This window comes from Panulirus ornatus, chromosome 30 (assembly GCF_036320965.1).
Source record: "Panulirus ornatus isolate Po-2019 chromosome 30, ASM3632096v1, whole genome shotgun sequence".
Classification (NCBI taxonomy): Eukaryota; Metazoa; Arthropoda; class Malacostraca; order Decapoda; family Palinuridae; genus Panulirus; species Panulirus ornatus.
The window spans coordinates 13,873,638-13,894,959 of record NC_092253.1 but is presented as its reverse complement, the minus strand read 5'-3'; the positions used below and the strand labels follow the sequence as shown (position 1 = coordinate 13,894,959).

At 39.7% G+C, this 21,322-nt stretch overlaps 1 protein-coding gene across 4 annotated transcripts in view; it reads right to left on the bottom strand.

Moving 5' to 3' along the window:
- hfp (Poly(U)-binding-splicing factor hfp) overlaps positions 1–21,322 on the bottom strand; it is a 525,647-nt gene that overhangs the window by 140,007 nt on the left and 364,318 nt on the right. For 2 of the 4 annotated variants that reach the window (XM_071679802.1, XM_071679804.1), the window contains one exon: positions 12,645–12,725. The exons of the other annotated variants lie outside the window; for them this stretch is intronic. In XM_071679802.1, the coding sequence (XP_071535903.1) occupies positions 12,645–12,725 (81 nt within the window). The remainder of the gene's footprint in view (positions 1–12,644; positions 12,726–21,322) is intronic. 4 annotated transcript variants of the gene reach the window in all.

Genomic DNA, 21,322 nt, shown 5'->3' with positions numbered 1-21,322 from the left:
TTTGATTCTGGATGCCACCATACCACTATAATGGCTTTGTTGCCGCCAATGGGGTTTCAAAGTAAACCTTCAATTTAGTACTTTCATTCTGGATGCCACCACACCACTCTAATGACCTTTGGCACTACCAAACAGGCTTCAAAATAATGAACAATCTATGACAAAATTCAAGGTTTGTAAAACTTGATTTGCATTTCTAAAACCATGCTGTGTACTAACGATCAAGCTGTGTTGTTCCAGATAGGCTACAATTTCATCTCTACTAATCAACTCCAGAAATTTACATCTAATTGATGTAAGGCTAATAGGATGATAATTGTTAAGCAATTCATGGCTTCCTTTTTCGTATATATGAAAGACATTTGCCAGTCTCCATCTAATGGGAATATATCATCTTGTAGAGATTTATTGAAAAAAGGGTTGACAGTCTGGCAATTTCAAATTTGATGACTTTAATCACTCGTGTATAAAAACAATCAGGATCAGGGATTTTATTTGTCCAACTTATCTATCTGTTATTGTACTTCTCTAAGTGTGATGCTATCTATCGGTCTCAAGATATGTGTTGTTGCTTTCTAGTGCAAAAACAGAACTAAAAAACATTTTCAGGGTTTTCACTATGCATTTCTAGTCCAAAATGAGTTCCTATCCTAGTTTGCTATGGGTCTTATTCCACTCCTTATATGTGTTTTATAACTGATATATCTACGAAATCTTTAAGGGTCTCTATCAATATCTCTTGCAATACTCAACTAATATTCTCTTTTGGTTTCTCTGATAAGGACCTTCACTAGTATTTTGATTGTGTTATACTATGTTGCAACATTTGGGTCACTGTCTGATGTCTTAAGCTTATTTCTGTGCTGTCCAGCCCTTGTAATACCTTGGGAGTACCATTCAATCCTCTTGTTGGTATTATTATTTCTGTCGTACTTGGTAATGACTGTAACAATGTAAATAAACAGACACTTAAAACTGGCCCATAATTCCTCCAGGCATAAGTCAACAAGGGTGAGACTCTAATGTGTCATGCAGCCCATTAAAAATCCACCCTTTTAAAGATAGGGAAAATAATACTGATTTTAGGACAGTCACTTTCGATACACTGAATCTAACCATGTCAAGGACACAAGTGCCTACATGTTCTCCAATATGAGTATTAGTTAATAAGGACTCCTGGAATGCAAGACTTAAATTAAGTATCTTCATTTTCGTTGTCGGTTCAGTGATGACTTGGTAGAAAAAAAATTTTCTTTGACAACAGTGATAAGTCTAGGAGATTCACTTTCTACTTCTGAGATAGATTGCCAGTTGATTTCTGGAAGATAAATATCCCAAAGAATGATTGACTTTTTATCGTGTATTGCTCATTGCAAACTCTCGTACATAACAGTGTCAATATCTGCTGGCTGACGAGGGCATCTATAGACAATGTTTATGTAAAGTTTGGAAGGTTCTGCACTAATGTGAACATACAAGCATTTAACAGCAGCAGATGATGTAGTCTGAATTTCGATGGGGTTTATCAAGTAAGATTTTACATAAAGTGCAGTTTCATCTCCTCGACAGTCTCTGTTCCTTACAAATAATTTGAAGTCCGGTAGATTGTGCTCACTAATCATTTCATTGTTTTACATGTTCAGATATGTTTCTGTTAAACCATGGATATCAATATGTTAACTCTTTACCAAATAATGTAATTCAACTATTGTGTTTCGGATAGATCTTTTTTTCTTATTATCATACTTTGTTGCTGTCTCCTGCGTTAGCAAGGTAGTGCAAGGAAACAGACAAAAGAATTGCCCAACCCACCCAGACACACATGTATATACATACACGTCCACAAACGCACATATACATACCTATACATCTCGAAGTATACAAATATATAGAAACACAGACATATAAATATATACACATGTACATAATTCATACTGTCTGCCCTTAATTATTCCTGTCACCACCCCGCCACACATGAAATGACAACCCCCTCCCCCTCATGTGTGCGAGGTAGCGCTAGGAAAAGACAACGAAGGCCACATTCATTCACACTCAGTCTCTAGCTGTCATGTACAATGCACCCAAACCAAAGCTCCCTTTCAACATCCAGGCCCCATAGAACTTTCCATGCTTTACCCCAGATGCTTCACATGCCCTGGTTCAATCCATTGACAGCACGTCGACCTCGGTATACCACATCGTTCCAATTCGCTCTATTCCTTGCACGCCTTTCACCCTCCTGCATGTTCAGGCCCCGATAACTCAAAATCTTTTTCACTTCATCTTTCCACCTCCAATTTGGTCTCCCACTTCTCCTCGTTCCCTCCACCTCTGACACATATATCCTCTTGGTCAATCTTTCCTCACTCATTCTCCCCATGTGACCGAACCTTTTCAAAACACCCTCTTCTGCTCTCTCAACCACACACTTTTTATTACCACACATCTCTCTTACCCTTTCATTACTTACTCGATCAAACCACCTCACACCACATATTGGCCTCAAACATCTCATTTCCAGCGCATCCACCCTCCTCTGCACAACTCTATCTATAGCCCACGCCTCGCAACCATATAACATCGTTGGAACCACTATTCCTTCAAACATACTCATTTTTGCTTTCCATGATAACATTCCCAACTTCCATACATTTTTCAACGCTCCCAAACCTTTTGCCCCCTCCCCCACACTATACTTCACTTAAGCTTCCATAGTTCCATCCGCTGCCAAATCCACTCCCAGATACCTAAAACACTTTACTTCCACCAGTTTTTCTCCTTTCAAACTTAATTCCCAACTGACTTGTCCCTCAACCCTACTGTACCTAATAACCTTGCTCTTATTCAGATTTACTCTTAACTTTCTTCTTTCACACACTTTACCAAACTCTGTCACCAGCTTCTGCAATTTCTCACCTGAATCAGCCACCAGCGCTGTATCATCAGCGAACAACAACTGACTCACTTCCCAAGATCTTTCATCCACAACAGACTGCATACTTGCCCCTCTTTCCAAAACTCTTGCAATCACCTCCCTAACAACCCCATCCATAAAAAAATTAAACAACCATGGAGACATCACACACCCCTACCGCAAACCAATATTCAATGAGAACGAATCACTTCCTTCTCTTCCTACACATACACATGCCTTACACCCTCAATAAAAACTTTTCACTGCTTCTAACAACTTGCCTCCCACACCATATATTCTTAATACCTTCCACAGAGCATCTCTATCAACTCTATCATATGCCCTCTCCAGATCCATAAATGCTACATACAAATCCATTTGCTTTTCTAAGTATTTCTCACATACATTCTTCAAAGCAAACGCCTGATACACACATCCTCTACCACTTCTGAAACCACACTGCTCTTCTCCAATCTGATGCGCTGTACATGCCTTCACCCTCTCAATCAATACCCTCCCATATAATTTACCAGGAATACTCAACAAACTTATACCTCTGTAATTTGAGCACTCACTTTTATCACCTTTGCCTTTGTACAATGGCACTATGCAAGCATTCCACTAATCCTCAGGCACCTCACCATGAGACACACATACATTAAATAACCTTACCAACCAGTCAACAACACAGTCACCCCTTTTTTAATAAATTCCACAGCAATACCATCCAAACCCGCTGCCTTGCCGGCTTTCATCTTCCGCAATGCTTTTACTACCTCTTCTCTGTTTACCAAATCATTCTCCCTAACCCTCTCACTTTGCACACCACCTCGACCAAAACACCCTATATCTGCCACTCTATCATCTAACATATTCAACAAACCTTCAAAATACTCACTCCATCTCCTTTTCACATCACCACTACTTGTTATCACCTCCCCATTAGCCCCCTTCACTGATGTTCCCATTTGTTCCCTTACCTTATGCACTTTATATACCTCCTTCCAAAACATCTTTTTATTCTCCCTAACATTTAATGATACTCTCTCACCCCAACTCTCATTTGCCCTCTTTTTCACCTCTTGCATCTTTCTCTTGACCTCCTGCCTCTTTCTTTAATACATCTCCCACTCATTTGCATTATTTCCCTGCAAAAATCATCCAAATGCCTCTCTCTTCTCTTTCACTAATAATCTTACTTGTTCATCCCACCACTCACAACCCTTTCTAATCTGCCCACCTCCCACGCTTCTCAGGCCATAAGCATCTTTTGCGCAAGCCATGACGGCTTCCCTAAATACATCCCATTTCTCCCCCACTCCTCTTACGTCCTCTGTTCTCACCTTTTCCCATTCTGTACTCAGTCTCTCCTGGTACTTCCTCATACAAGTCTCCTTCCCCAAGCTCACTTACTCTCACTACTCTCTTCACCCCAACATTGTCTCTTCTTTTCTGAAAACCTCTACAAATCTTCACCTTCGCCTCCACAAGATAATGATCAGACATCCCTCCAGTTGCACCTCTCAGCATATTAACATCCAAAAGTCTCTCTTTCGCGCGCCTATCAATTAACACGTAATCCAATAACACTCTTTGGCCATCTCTCCTATTTACATACATATACTTATGCATATCTCTCTTTTCAAACCAGGTATTCTCAAACACCAGTCCTTTTTCAGCACATAAATGTACAAGCTCTTCACCATTTCCATTTACAACACTGAACACCCCATGTATGCCAATTATTCCCTCAACTGCCACATTACTCACCTTTGCATTCAAATCACCCATCACTATAACCCGGTTTGGTGCATCAAAACCACTAACACCCTCACTCAGCTGCTCCCAAAATACTTGCCTCTCATGATCTTTCTTCTCATGCCCAGGTGCATATGCACCAATAATCACCCATCTCTCTCCATCCACTTTGTTTTACCCATATCAATCTAGAGTTTATTTTCTTATACTCTATCACATACTCCCACCACTCCTGTTTCAGTAGTGCTACTCCTTCCCTTGCTTTTGTCCTCTCACTAACCCCTAACTTTACCCCCAAGACATTCCCAAACCAAAACCTTTACCCTTGAGCTTCATTTCACTCAGAGCCAAAACATCCAGGCTCCTTTCCTCAAACATACCTATCTCTCCTTTTTTCTCATCTTGGTTACATCCAAACACATTTAAACACCCCAATCTGAGCCTTCGAGGAGGATGAGCACTCCCCTCATGACTCCTTCTTCTGTTTCCCCATTCAGAAAGTTAAAATACAAGGATGGTAGGGTTTCTAGCCCCCAGATCCCGTACCCTTTAGTCGCCTTCTATGACAAGTGAGGAATGCGTGGGAAGTATTCTTTCTCACCTATCCCCATTTAATTTCTTCAAGTGATTTCTGGAGGAGACTAGTTTCATGATCTGGTAATTGCCTATTTTCATACTTACATGTGACATGCCCCTATGACCTGCATCCCTGATGTCACTGTCTGATGGGGTGGGGGGTATGGGGGATTCGATCTGAGCTCCCTTGAGTGATATGTAATATGACCAGACCTGGCCTCAAATGCCCATTTGATGCAGTCAACACACCTCTCTCTCTCTCTCTCTCTCTCTCTCTCTCTCTCTCTCTCTCTCTCTCTCTCTCTCTCTCTCTCTCTCTCTCTCTATCTATCTATCTATCTATGTATCTATTTCTCTCTATCTCTCTCTATCACAAATTCTTCAAATCATACATCTGGTCCAAACATATACCTCTCCTGAAAACATATTTCTCCACCCCAGTCAAATATACTGTGCAAGCAACCATTCTCTGAATCACCACTCTCCCATGCAACTTACCCAGTATACTTATAACTTGTGCATTCACACTTTGCCTTTATACAAGGGCACATACATGCATTCTGCCAGTCCTCAGGCTCCTCACCTTGGACAATGAGGCCCCTGAATAACCTGACAAACAAATCAACAACACTGTCACCCCACTTTCCTGAGACTCAACTACTATCCCATCCAATCTTGTCACTTTGCCACACTTTTCACTACCTCCTCTCTTCTCACGAAACCATTCACCAAAACTTTTTAAACTGCATGCAATCTCATCCTAAGCTTACAACATCCATCACAATACTATTTAACACATTCTACACTCCTCAAAAAGATTCAACCTGCTCTTCTTACCTAAGAGTAAAAGATGTTCAACTGCAAATATATAGTTCTTGCAGTGAAAGCATTAAAGAGAGTTGGGAAAAGAATTGCACCCTCAAGAACTCTATGGTAGAGCTGGAGTGGATGGAAATGAAGCCTTTGTGGGATGGTATGATGGCCAGAATTATTATCATATCATTACTGAAACTATCATAATATAGTATGGTCTATATCTCATTCATGCACAGGCAGGCCTTATCAGCAAGTTAGGAAATATTTACAAAACAATCAGTGAGAGCGAGTTAACACAGCTATGGGAAATAAGCAGTGAGATATCACAGTCTCCTGTAAATTGGACTATTCAGAGGTGTTGGAGTGATAACTAACAATGCAATAACTGTTAAAGTATATATCAGAATCAGAGTGCATTGACTAGACAGTGTGAGAATAAGCCAGAAGCAATAAAGTGCACTGACTGGACAGTGTGAGAATAAGCCTATTTCTACATGCAATATAATCGAACTCTGCAAAGATTGGCATAAAAAGACTGTGTATAATAGTAGTGTTGCTAGACAATGGGGAAACAATATTCACAATACAAACAGATATTTCTAACCTCATATTAGTACATTAAAAGTTAATGAAAATCCGCAGCCCTGTAGGGTGAACAATAAAGTTTAGAAGCACAAACATTTAGTGTCATTTACCATCACTCACTGACATTAAGCATAAACTTCATCTATAAAATCATGAGTGTTCCTGGAAAAATGTGAAAGTAACCTGTTTGTTCCTTGCCTTAGGGATACCACAATCTTTGGGATACCATAACATTCTACCCAAGGACAACCTCAACTGGTTAATTAACAAGAATGAGTTGTCTTAGAGGCACAGATGTTAACTACTCCATGTATCTAAATAATGAAAGAATTTTCTTCATCTACTGTAATTATAGGACTTAAGACAAAACCAATACCATCATAAATGACATTCTTGTAAAGATATGTCGAACATGAAAAAACATGCTGTTTTCAAACTCATATAGCCATAATACGTGAAGCCTGATGATAAAATGTCAGGGAAAATTACGGTACCAAAATAAAAGTCTTTTATTGACATGATCTGAATTTTGTTTCGTTATTCAATGGTTATGGGATGTCTTCAGAATTCTACAAGATATTTTGTCTCAGAGAGGCATTAGGGTCAACTCAGGAGGTACACCACACCAACATGTGCAACAAGCCTGATAAAAATCTTTGCAATAAGCAAAAATTTTGAGAATATTATGCAAATGTGACTCCTCCCACTGCCAGACACAAGACAACAGACTACTGACACAAAAATAGCAATTCCAAAATGTATGCCAACCTAAGTGTTTGGCAAGCTATGCAGGTAACATGAAAACTGTAATCAATATAGCTCATAATTCTTATTCCTCAGCAAATATTAGTCACTTCTCAAAGACCAGAAATGACGATGTACCCTATAAAAAAAAGGCAAGAATTACTCAAATTCTTTCTACTAACTGCCTATGTATAGTATCAAATCTGATCACTGTGTGTTAAAACAAAAAGCTAACAAAAAAATTAGGCATATTTGTCTGATAAAGCTCACAGTAGCATGCTATGCATACCTTTCAAATCCATACACAGATATAATGAATGTTACAGAACTTCATCTGCAAGAGGTCAAGCCATAAGCATAAAGTCACCTATCATAAGGCTGTAACATCATCAATGGACAGAAAAGAGTACAGTTTTGCTAAGGGCCTTCTTGCTCCAAAGGAGTACATCCTATCTTTATCCTTGTATGGAGTGCAGCCTTGAAGCTACAGGAGACCCATAAAAGCCACATAAAAGGAGACCTAGGGGAAGAGTGGTTTGGGAATGTCTTGGGAGTAAAGTCAGGGGTAAGTGAGAGGACAAGAGCAAGGGAAGGAGTAGCAGTACTCCTGAAACAGGAGTTGTGGGAGTATGTGATAGAATGTAAGAAAGTAAATTCTCGATTAATATGGGTAAAACTGAAAGTTGATGGAGAGAGATGGGTGATTATTGGTGCATATGCACCTGGGCATGAGAAGAAAGATCATGAGAGGCAAGTGTTTTGGGAGCAGCTGAATGAGTGTGTTAGTGGTTTTGATGCGCGAGACCGGGTTATAGTGATGGGTGATTTGAATGCAAAGGTGAGTAATGTGGCAGTCGAGGGAATAATTGGTATACATGGGGTGTTCAGTGTTGCAAATGGAAATGGTGAAGAGCTTGTAGATTTATGTGCTGAAAAAGGACTGATGATTGGGAATACCTGGTTTAAAAAGCGAGATATACATAAGTATACTTATGTAAGTAGGAGAGATGGCCAGAGAGCGTTATTGGATTACATGTTAATTGACAGGCGCGCGAAAGAGAGACTTTTGGATGTTAATGTGCTGAGAGGTGCAACTGGAGGGATGTCTGATCATTATCTTGTGGAGGCTAAGGTGAAGATTTGTATGGGTTTTCAGAAAAGAAGAGTGAATGTTGGGGTGAAGAGGGTGGTGAGAGTAAGTGAGCTTGGGAAGGAGACTTGTGTGAGGAAGTACCAGGAGAGACTGAGTACAGAATGGAAAAAGGTGAGAACAATGGAAGTAAGGGGAGTGGGGGAGGAATGGGATGTATTTAGGGAATCAGTGATGGATTGCGCAAAAGATGCTTGTGGCACGAGAAGAGTGGGAGATGGGTTGATTAGAAAGGGTAGTGAGTGGTGGGATGAAGAAGTAAGAGTATTAGTGAAAGAGAAGAGAGAGGCATTTGGACGACTTTTGCAGGGAAAAAATGCAATTGAGTGGGAGATGTATAAAAGAAAGAGACAGGAGGTCAAGAGAAAGGTGCAAGAGGTGAAAAAAAGGGCAAATGAGAGTTGGGGTGAGAGAGTATCATTAAATTTTAGGGAGAATAAAAAGATGTTCTGGAAGGAGGTAAATAAAGTGCGTAAGACAAGGGAGCAAATGGGAACTTCAGTGAAGGGCGCAAATGGGGAGGTGATAACAAGTCGTGGTGATGTGAGAAGGAGATGGAGTGAGTATTTTGAAGGTTTGTTGAATGTGTTTGATGATAGAGTGGCAGATATAGGGTGTTTTGGTTGAGGTGGTGTGCAAAGTGAGAGGGTTAGGGAAAATGATTTGGTAAACAGAGAAGAGGTAGTAAAAGCTTTGTGGAAGATGAAAGCCGGCAAAGCAGCAGGTTTGGATGGTATTGCAGTGGAATTTATTAAAAAAGGGGGTGACTGTATTGTTGACTGGTTGGTAAGGTTATTTAATTTATGTATGACTCATGGTGAGGTGTCTGAGGATTGGCGGAATGCGTGCATAGTGCCATTGTACAAAGGCAAAGGGGATAAGAGTGAGTGCTCAAATTACAGAGGTATAAGTTTGTTGAGTATTCCTGGTAAATTATATGGGAGGGTATTGATTGAGAGGGTGAAGGCATGTACAGAGCATCAGATTGGGGAAGAGCAGTGTGGTTTCAGAAGTGGTAGAGGATGTGTGGATCAGGTGTTTGCTTTCAAGAATGCATGTGAGAAATACTTAGAAAAGCAAATGGATTTGTATGTAGCATTTATGGATCTGGAGAAGGCATTTGATAGAGTTGATAGAGATGCTCTGTGGAAGGTATTAAGAATATATGGTGTGGGAGGCATGTTGTTAGAAGCAGTGAAAAGTTTTTATCGAGGATGTAAGGCATGTGTACGTGTAGGAAGAGAGGAAAGTGATTGGTTCTCAGTGAATGTAGGTTTGCGGCAGGGGTGTGTGATGTCTCCATGGTTGTTTAATTTGTTTATGGATGGGGTTGTTAGGGAGGTGAATGCAAGAGTTTTGGAAAGAGGGGCAAGTATGAAGTCTGTTGGGGATGAGAGAGCTTGGGAAGTGAGTCAGTTGTTGTTCGCTGATGATACAGCGCTGGTGGCTGATTCATGTGAGAAACTGCAGAAGCTGGTGACTGAGTTTGGTAAAGTGTGTGAAAGAAGAAAGTTAAGAGTAAATGTGAATAAGAGCAAGGTTATTAGGTACAGTAGGGTTGAGGGTCAAGTCAATTGGGAGGAGAGTTTGAATGGAGAAAAACTGGAGGAAGTGAAGTGTTTTAGATATCTGGGAGTGGATCTGGCAGCGGATGGAACCATGGAAGCAGAAGTGGATCATATGGTGGGGGAGGGGGCGAAAATTCTGGGAGCCTTGAAGAATGTGTGGAAGTCGAGAACATTATCTCGGAAAGCAAAAATGGGTATGTTTGAAGGAATATTGGTTCCAACAATGTTGTACGGTTGCGAGGCGTGGGCTATGGATAGAGTGGTGCGCAGGAGGATGGATGTGCTGGAAATGAGATGTTTGAGGACAATGTGTGGTGTGAGGTGGTTTGATCGAGTAAGTAATGTAAGGGTAAGAGAGATGTGTGGAAATAAAAAGAGCGTGGTTGAGAGAGCAGAAGAGGGTGTTTTGAAATGGTTTGGGCACATGGAGAGAATGAGTGAGGAAAGATTGACCAAGAGGATATATGTGTCGGAGGTGGAGGGAACGAGGAGAAGAGGGAGACCAAATTGGAGGTGGAAAGATGGAGTGAAAAAGATTTTGTGTGATCGGGGCCTGAACATGCAGGAGGGTGAAAGGAGGGCAAGGAATAGAGTGAATTGGAGCGATGTGGTATACCGGGGTTGACGTGCTGTCAGTGGATTGAATCAGGGCATGTGAAGCGTCTGGGGTAAACCATGGAAAGCTGTGTAAGTATGTATATTTGCATGTGTGGACGTATGTATATACATGTGTATGGGGGTGGGTTGGGCCATTTCTTTCGTCTGTTTCCTTGCACTACCTCGCAAACGCGGGAGACAGCGACAAAGCAAAAAAAAAAAAAAAAAATAATATGTTTGAAGGAATAGTGGTTCCAACAATGTTATATGGTTGCGAGGCATGGGCTATAGATAGACATGTGCAGAGGAGGATGGATGTGTTGGAAATGAGATGTTTGAGGACAATATGTGGTGTGAGGTGGTTTGATCGATCAAGTAAGGAATGAAAGGGTAAGAGAGATGTGTGGTAATGAAGAGTGTGGTTGAGAGAGCAGAAGAGGGTGTATTGAAATGGTTTGGTCACATGGAGAGAATGAGCGAGGAAAGATTAACCAAGAGGATATATGTGTCAGAGGTGGAGGGAACGAGGAGAAGTGGGAGACCAAATTGGAGGTGGAAAGATGGAGTGAAAAAGATTCTGAGCGATCGGGGCCTGAACATGCAGGAGGGTGAAAGGCGTGCAAGGAATAGAGTGAATTGGAACGATGTGGTATACTGGGGTCGACGTGCTGTCATTGGATTGAACCAGGGCATGTGAAGTGTCTGGGGTAAACCATTGAAAGTTTTGTGGGGTTTGGATGTGGAAAGGGAGCTGTGGTTTCGGTGCATTATACATGACAGATAGAGACTAAGTGTGAACGAATGTGGGCTTTGTTGTCTTTTCCTAGCGCTACCTCGCACACATGCAGGGGGAGGGGGTTGTTATTTCATGTGTGGCAGGGTGGCGACAAGAATGAATAAGGGCAGACAGTATGAATTATGCACATGTGCATATATGTATAAGTCTGTGTGGATATATATTTATACGTTGAGATGTATAGGTATACATAATAATAGGTATGTATATGTGCGTGTGTGGACATGTATGTATATACATGTGCATGTGGGTGGGTTGGCCCATTCTTTCGTCTGTTTCCTTGTAATACCTCGCTAACGTGGGAGACAGCGACAAAGTATAACAAATAAATAAAATATAAATATAAATAATAATAATAATAATAATAGTAAAAATAATAATAATAATAATAATAATAATAATAATAATAATAATAATGATAATAATAATAATATTGATAATAATAACAATAGTAATAATAATAATAATTTTAGTGATACACTAATAATATAATGCTACATGACCGTACAACTGTATTAAACATGACCGATAAAGCAACAACCGTTTTCATACATACAGTGAACAAATAACGATGCTAAACTTCTGTCTTCTTATCCCTAATAAGAGCTTTAAAAGTTTACATTTAACTTGATAATACTTTTTTATCGTACTTTCTAAAGGACATTCCATAATATTTCTTTTCTTCACTAATGCAAAGGAAATCAGTAAGATTCTAATCACTGACCATCTTCATTTGTCCCACCTACAAACTTCTACATGGGGTAAAGGATATGAGAAATATTACATTTTTCCTGTTAGAAATCTGCCATCCCCTTCTCACACTTCACCATGGGAAACCTACCAATGAGTGTGAAAACAGAGTATAAGCAAATAATTGAGATGTTTACTCATGTCTATTGGTAGTGTTGAAGAGATCCTCTCACTTTAAACAAGGGCTATCAACACCTCCTGCTTAATGATGACTTTCCACATTATACTAATAATTCTACACAATCTTAAATAAGAGATAAATACCGTACAGAGAGAAAGTGACATATTTGCAGTTATCATATTTTGCAATTAAAGTCATCCCAGCAGAGATGCATCACATGGGACATCATTTATATGACAAAATTCATTAACAAAAGCCATAATACTTGCACCGTCTGTTGTCCTGGTCATGGCAAGAAGTCTCGGGTGTGCGACATCACAGGCACCGAGGCCCTGTTCTGTCGACCAATTCTGTCAATGGCAAGCAAACTACAAATTTTCCATAAACCCTTTAACACTTTCACATGTACTGGCTTCCAAATATGCCATATTCCGTACTGATCCAATAATCAGCCAAAAAAGGCAGAGAACTTATTTCCAGTGTCTGTGGGCCATGACTATGTAATACAGTACACTGCTACTGAAAATATGGGGGCAAAACTTAACCCATGGGATCATGATACTGCATTCATACAGTAGCTGTGTGATGGTAATGGGAGCAACAGGGTGGAAAAGTTTTTACCAACAACTTTTAATTCCATTCCCATTCAAATGGGGTTGGTCAAGTGCACACAGCCCCAAGGTTCATTCATACATATCCTCAAGTCTAGTATCACGAAGTTAGTCTTCTACACTGCAAATGTGCTTCAAAATCATTCATTCTGCACACTCTCATTATAATTCTGATGAAACTTTCACCTCCATTCACCTACAATCTTCAAACAAAACATACCTCCATGTACTAAATTAATAATCATTTGTCTCATCCTTATCTAAAACACACTTAGGCTTCACCAGTCCAATCACCGAAACTGTCCATTCTTCTCTTGGTCTATTATGCCCCTTGTATTTTCAACCATGCTATGACAGATCATCATCATTCTCTTGCATGCTGTAAGCTCTACATGACTGTACTATCTAACTGGCTTTCACCTATGTACCAGTTCACCGACTTTCCACATCAATTATCTGAGACCTTGATTATGTAAATTACCTATTCTCTTCATTCCTATCATAATATTATACATGTTATCCACCTCTTCTGACCTCAAAATTTCCTATCTGGTCCTTGCAAAAGTGAAAGTTCACATGAATAAATCAAGATGGAAAATATCATGCATGATTTTGGCACACACTACACCACACTTTATCAACCACAGCTCTAAAGGCAACTCAAACATTTCTTACATGTATGACTAAAATCTTAACTTCTATCTTCCAACTATTGCCCTTTCTTGTCACATCCAAGTATTTACCTGAATTTCTTCACACTCTCCAATTCATCTTTATTCAAATGATACCAATTCAAGATTAAGTAGCCCATTCCTGTATCTAATATCAACATTCTCCTCCAATACACTTAAAAAAAAGTAATTTTGTTTAACTCCTCTGATTTGGTCAATGTCATTCTGTTCCTCCTGCCACACATAAAAAAAAATTAACTCATCCTCTAATTTGGTCAACATCATTTGCATGCATTCAGTTCCACTAAGAATCAATCTTAGGCCATAGTAATCCCACCTCACAATTTTCCCCATCCATAAAATCATTATATAATCATGGTGAAATTACGGATTTTACTAATTCAAAAAGTGAACACGAAATGGAAAAAGAAAACTCCATTTCTACTTTTTATTACAATTTCCATGGCTTTAAAATGCAACACTATGCCTGGCATATATAAATCTTTAGAAGGCCAATCTGATAATTCATTCAACACAATGAGTAGAAAACTTTTCAAAACTTAGGTACAAGACTCCAGCACAGTCAGAGGTGGCACCATAAAGACACACAGACATTGGTGCAGAGAATGAGCTTTGCATAACTTATTTATGTGCTTAAATACAAAGATGCTGCAGATACATTTACTGTCGTTGATCTGCCTATTCAGGTACTGGAACACACTATCTGGAAACAGAACCAAGTAAAATACTGTACAGTGGTCACAACTTTCCAAGACGGTAGCTCCCATAATTCAGACTAACTTCAGCCAATCACAAACAACTATAAACAAAGTTAGCCACTATAGAACCATAGCTACAATATAAACAAAAAAATTTCCATTACCCCTCACCCAGACTCTACCTCATCAAGTCAATCTATGCTGAACCCCAGTTTCAAGATGTCTTTACAAGTCATTTTTGGAACAAGCAGGATGGGAATGATGTCTCTGAAGCTGCTCTGTGCCTTAGTACACATGCATATAAATCCCTTGCATCTTAAAAAGTTGCTTAATGTACTTAATACAAAGGTGGAGAGACATTTGCTACGTTCAAACAGAAGGCAGATCATATTATCATTAGTGGCACCATCTGCTCGTGTGTATACAAATCTCTCAAATTTGCCAGAAACAGAATGGGACTCTAATACTGGCAAAACCATTACCTTGTTTATCTGGTCAATTCACTCTACCTATTCATTCACATAGGGCATCAAATACCCTCCTAGTATACACAAGCAACTCTTATCAATGACTAAGGAACATAATTCTTGCAAAAAATTTAGTAATGCAAACCTCAATCATCAAGGACTGATGCTAATTCTTGACCTGAGCTGCAAATGAGGCTACTAGTTCATAAAAGCAATGACCAAGTACATTAATCATACTAAAAGATGATGCACTTGCAAACACACAAACCTAGTTTTGCCGATGTAAACATAAACTGGTTTCAGGTAACTGATTTGAACCTCACACATGTAAGAAACCTCTTTAGTGGTATATCAAAACAAAATTTGCTCAGTTCCTCCAAATGTGCTCCAGCATGAATAAATTAACACAGAAATTCATCTCAGCTACAGGAATCAACTGTGTAACATTTCAGGTGTATATGTAGGCAAATAATCTAGATCCTTCTTAGACTAAGACCTTTTCACATAAAAAAATAACTTCATTGGATTTACTCTAAAGCATTAACTGAATCATACATCCACTGGTATACATACATACTCTTAAGTCCCTGTCTTCTGGACCTCACTTGTCTGAATCTCCGGATAGGGGTGGGGATGAGGGGACCTGACAAACTTTGGTCAGCTGGTGAATGCACCAGCTGACAAAGATACATCCAGACATTACAGAACAATATAGCATTTCAAAAGACATTATCAACTGTTCATATTCATTTCAAGGAAGTATTTCAAGAATAATTAGTCCTCATAACATAGCATGCCACATATAGCATCACATATCCATAACAAAAGTATATTTATTTATCATTATTAATAAATAAATATATCTTTGTTATGGATATGTGATCCTATATGTAGCATGCTGTTATAATCATTTATTTATCTATTTATTTATTTAGTCCTTATAACATAGCATGCCACATACAGCATCACATATCCATAACAAAAGTATGATATTCAAAAATACTTTTGTTTACAAAGCTTATGGTCAAGCCCATTATTCCTCCCCAACTGGTAAGGCTTTAAGAGCAGAGCCTTAACAGACATAGTTACAAAGTGAGTGAGAACTTTGTTTCCAGAGACACACTTACATCAAAGTACAAAGAGGTTTAGGTATAAAAATGCTTGATAGAACTACTGTGATGTTAAAGTATAAAAATTTTTGATTACTGGATTTCATACTGATTGGTAGACCTGCAAAACAGACTTTTGGATGTGATTGTGCTGAAAGGAGCAGCTCGTGAGATGTCTGATCATTACCTGGAGGAGGCAAGGGTGATGATTTGTACAGGCTTTGAGAAAAAAGAAAACAATATGAGTGAGAAGAGCATGGTAGAAGTAAGTGGAAAAGAGACATCTGTGGGGTCTAGTTGTGAATAAGGGGTTGTGGATCTGGTGCATTACTCATGACAGCTAGGGAATGAATGTGAGCAAATGAGGCCTCTTCTTTGTCTGTCCCTGGCATTACTTGATAATGCGGGGAATGGCAAACAAGTATGAAAGAAGGAAAAAGTACTACTGCAAAATCCTGTCTCCTAGATTATGATGAACAAACACATCACCACTGAACACCCGTGGAAGACTCCATATTACAAGGTCCCTTTTGTCTAGGTACCAAGAGCCTATTAGTAACTCTACACCCCTATATGTCCCACACCAAGTTGCCATGCTGAACTTGCATGGTTGGCCTAATGATCACTACTCATAAACTGACACCCTATATGTTGGTTTATTACTGTGTACTTCAATGGTTGACTACATGATAGTGGACTGTGTTGAGCAGTAAGAGGTAAGAGACAAAAACATGAAACCGAGAAATTTAATATCTATGGTTAAGATATAAGTCTGACAAAAAGCTCTCACTAGCTAGTGTATTCATGTGTGATGCATTGTGCACTCTGTAAGGCAGAATCCCTGGGAAAAAGTTTGCAACATTAACCAGATGACAGATAATGATGTTCCACTGATACAATGGGTAACTGAATTTAATTTCTCCAAGTGGTACACACCTGCTAAGATATGAAGGTCATGAACACTTGTGCTAGATGGTAGGTGTCAAGTGCCACATGATCAGATGTACACACCATACCAGCAAGACACTCGGGAAAATTAGCTAGATAAACATTCTTTTAAAGCAAGCAAAATCTTAGTTCCCAAAGGCACCTCAACTGCATAATGGTGGACTGTGTTATTACACCATTCTGAAGCAAAGTCGAGTAGTAAGAGACTAACAGAAAACCAAGAAATTTAATATTCATGGTTAAGATATAAGTCTGACGAAAAGCTTTCACAGCTGGTGGGTTCATGCGTGATGGACTGTGCACTCTGTAAGGCAGCATCCTGGGAAAAAGTTTGTAACAACCAATGATGTTCCACTGATCACAGGTTGATACAATGGGTGACTGACTGTAATTTCTCCCAGTAGATAAGGTCATGAACATTTGTGCTGGATGGCAGGTGTCAAGTGCCATATGATCAGATGTGCACACCCTACCAGCAGGACACTTATGACAATTAGCTAAATAAACATTCTTTTAAAGCAAGTGAAATCTTTGTTTTCTGAGACACCCCATCAAAGACTATTTGTGCAAATAAGTGCCAAATGGTATTCTGGACTCTGCCTGCCAGTGGTTACATAATGAATGAAAGTCACCTTTGGACAAAAAAAAGAGCAGTCTTGTCAAGGACTTTCTCACTCCAAAAGAGTCCATAATTCCCTGCTCATGCATGGAGTGCTCCCTCAGAGCAATGGGAGCTACATAAAAGGGGTCCTAGGTGTTGCTTAATCTATGGAAGCTCCATAAAAGGGGTCCTGGGATTGTTTACTTAATCAAGTACCACTTTTCCCAATCATCACCTGGTAGAGGCAAGGGTGAAGGTTTGCAGAAAGAAGATATGATATGATTTGAGATGAGGGTGGTAAAAGTAAGTTATCTTGGAAAAGAGTTACCAGGAGAGGTTAAGAGTAAGGTGACAAAAAGTGAGAGCCAATGAAGCAAGAGGAGTGTGAGGAATGGGAGATATCTGGGGAAGCAGTGCTACCATAAATTAGGGAAATGTGTGGCATAAAGAAGGTGGGATAAGGACAGGTGAGGAAGGGTAGTGTGTGGTGGGATGACGAAGTAAAGTTGTTAGTGAATGAGAAATCAAAGGTGCATGGGCAATACTTACAGGGAAGGAGTGTAAATGACTGGGAGGTGTACAAAAGAAGAGCCAGGAGGTCAAAGGAAGGGACAGGGGTTGAAAAAAGGGCAAAAGCGAGTTGGGGTGAGCAAGTATCAGTAAACTTCATGGAGATAAGAAGATATTTTGTAAATAGGTCAATATGATGAGAAAAACAAGAGAACAAATGGGAACACCACTGAAAGAAAAATATGGAAGTTGTAACAGGTAATAATGAGGTGAGGCAATGGAGTAAGTATCCTATAGGACTACTGAATGTTTGATGTTAGAGTGTGAGATGTTTCTGTCAATGAAGTAAGCAAAATGAGAGTTATGGTGAAGAGTGAAGATGTGGTGAAACCAGCGCATAACATGAAATTTGTCAAGGTGGCTGGAGTGGATAGTATTGCAACTGAATTTCTTAAAGAAAGGGGGTGGCTGCATTGTTGATGAGGTGCCTAAGGATTGGCAGAATGTATGGTGCCATTGTAGAAAGGCAAGGAAGACAAAGGTGAGTCTTCGAATTACTGAGGTTTAGGTCCATTAAGCATACTTGGTGAGTTGTAAGGGTGAGTGGAGGTTGAGCCTGAAAGATTCAGATTGGGGATGAACAATGTGGTTTCAGAGGGGGTAAGTGATGTTTGGATCAGGTGTTTGTTTTAATGAATGTGTGTGAGAAATACTTAAGAGAAATAAAAGGATTTTTAAGTGGTATTTATGGATTTGAAGAAAGCATAAGATGGATAGGGAAGGTTTTACAAATATATGGTTTGCAAGAAAAGCTACTGGAAGCAGAGAAGTTTTTATCAAGAGTGTAGGACATATGTGTGAATAGGTAAGAGTGGAGAGTGAGTGGTTCCAGGTGAAGATGGGGCTACAGCAGGGGTGCACTGCCTCCATGGCTATTTAATTTGTTTATAGATGGAGTGATGAGGGAGGTAAATGTAAGGGTCTTGGGCGGAGGGGTGAGTATGCAGTCTGTGGGGGGGGTGAGGGGAACCTGGGCAGTGAGTCAGTTGTTGTTTGCTGATACACAGCACTGGTGGCAGATTCGAGACAGAATCCGCAGAAGATGGTGCTGAGTTCAGGATAGCATGTAGAGGAAGCTGAGAGTAACTGTGAACAAAAGCAAGTCTATCAGTTTAGCAAGGCAGGACAAGTTAGGTGGGTGAGAGTTTGAATGGAAAAAATCTGGAAGTGGAGTCTTTCAGATACCTGGTAGTGGACATGGCAGTGAATGGAACCATGGAAGGGGAAAAGAGTCAGAGGGTGGATGAAGGAACAAAGTTTCTCAGAGCACTGAGGAATGTGTGGAAGGAGAGGACTATACCTGGGAGGACAAAAATGGCCATGTTTGAAGGTACAGTAATTCCAACATTGTTGTATGGATGTGAGGCATGGGCTTTACATGAAAATGTATGAAGAAGGGTGGATGTGTTGGAAATATGTTTAGGGTCAGGTAGTTTAACTGAATATTGATAAGATATAAAGGAGTATGAGAAAGATGCGGTGGTAAGAAGTGTACGGTTGAGAGAGATCAAAAGGGTGTGCTGAATATATGGATATATGAAGAGAATGAGAAAAGAGAGGCAGACAAAGAAGATATGTGTCAAAAGTGGAGGGGAAATGGAGAAGGGGGAGACCAAACAGGATATGGCAGGATGGAGTGAAAAACATCTAGAGCAGTCAGGGCCTAAACATGCTAGATGGTGAGAGGGAAAGTGCAAATTAGAGCAATGCCAACAGGGGGTGCTGTGCCATTAGTGGACTAAACCAGGGTTTATGAAGTGGCCAGGGAAAAATAAGCAAAGGCCTGTGGGGCCTGGTTGTACATAGGAGGCAGTGATTTTGGTACATTACTCAAGACAGCTCAAGAATAGATGTGAATGAATGAGGCCTTGTCTTCGTTTGTTCCTAGCACTACCTTGCTAAAGTGGGAAACTGCAAACAAGCACAAAGAAAAGATTTTCCCCAAATATAAATACTTTCCAAATACTCATAGACAGGCATAAAACAAAGGTTTACTTCTTTTCAAGCATGTGCTAGAGTTTATCAGTTTTTCATTATAATTCTCTTTTAACTTTAATCAAACAAGGTCTGAACATATTCATCTTTAATTTCCAGAAGGCACTAATGCATTAGCAAAACCAAAGAAATAAACTATCTATCAATAATAATCACTCCATTCTCAATCTAAGAGGATGCATCATATACATGCAGCCTTTGCAAAACCTTACTTGAAATCCATGTTATGTAAATCTCCAACTTTATGTTCTATCATCATTTCTGCTCCAAGGGTGGAGTATGTGTCTGCTGTAGTACAGACACCTATTGCACACCTCATGAATCTTGGGTCTCCTAATTTTCATGCCATCAAGCTCAAAATCTCTTTATCCTATATCACCTTGCTTTTGTGTTTTATTACTTCCACCTCAATTTCTCTCTGACTTCTATTTCACTTCTAATCACATCCAAGTACTGAGATCCTTTGTGAAAGGGATTTCAATTTACACTACAAAGACTAGTTAGGCTCTAAGTGGGATGACCCAGGTGGAGCTAAGGCCTTTATTTTTTCTCTTTAACAATCAAAAACAATTAATTAAAGCCCTACTCAAGTTTTCAACCCTCACACCCTCTATTCTAACACACTTGATCATATTTTTCCCTCTGAACCCTCCTACTATTCATACATCAATTATGCCACCTTAAGATCCTCTGACCACAAATTCATTTCTGTTAAATCTAACTGGGAACATCCATCATTTATCCTCCTCTCAAAATGCCAACTCTGGCACTTTGGAAGAGCTCGAAGGCTATTCTTGCACAACTTCTTTACTGACTTTCCCTTGGATGGGTACTGCTTCTCTAGTTATGATGCCTTGTATTGTGCTGAATGCTCAGCAAAGGTTACTGGTTGGGAATGAATCCTTTTCTTTTTTCATGCTGGATGCTCCAGTCAAGGACAAAAGTCCACATCAGAGCTGGGCCTTAATTGAAATATAAAGAAGTCAATGAGAGGGGGAAAAATACAAGTCATAGCTACTGAGAAAGACTTGAAAGGGTAGAGGGCTCTAAGCTTCTCCCAAATCTTTTTCTCCTCAATCACAGTATGATCACTCTTGCTCTGTTAAATGTCACAACAGGGACAGCACATACTGGATCATGAAACTCTTCCCTTCCTTGAAACCTACACTTACATTTCCTCTCATATCACTGCAAAGCTGTTTTTCAAAAAGCCAAGCAAACTTTCATAAAAAGAAAGCATGCTTTCTTGACTTCTT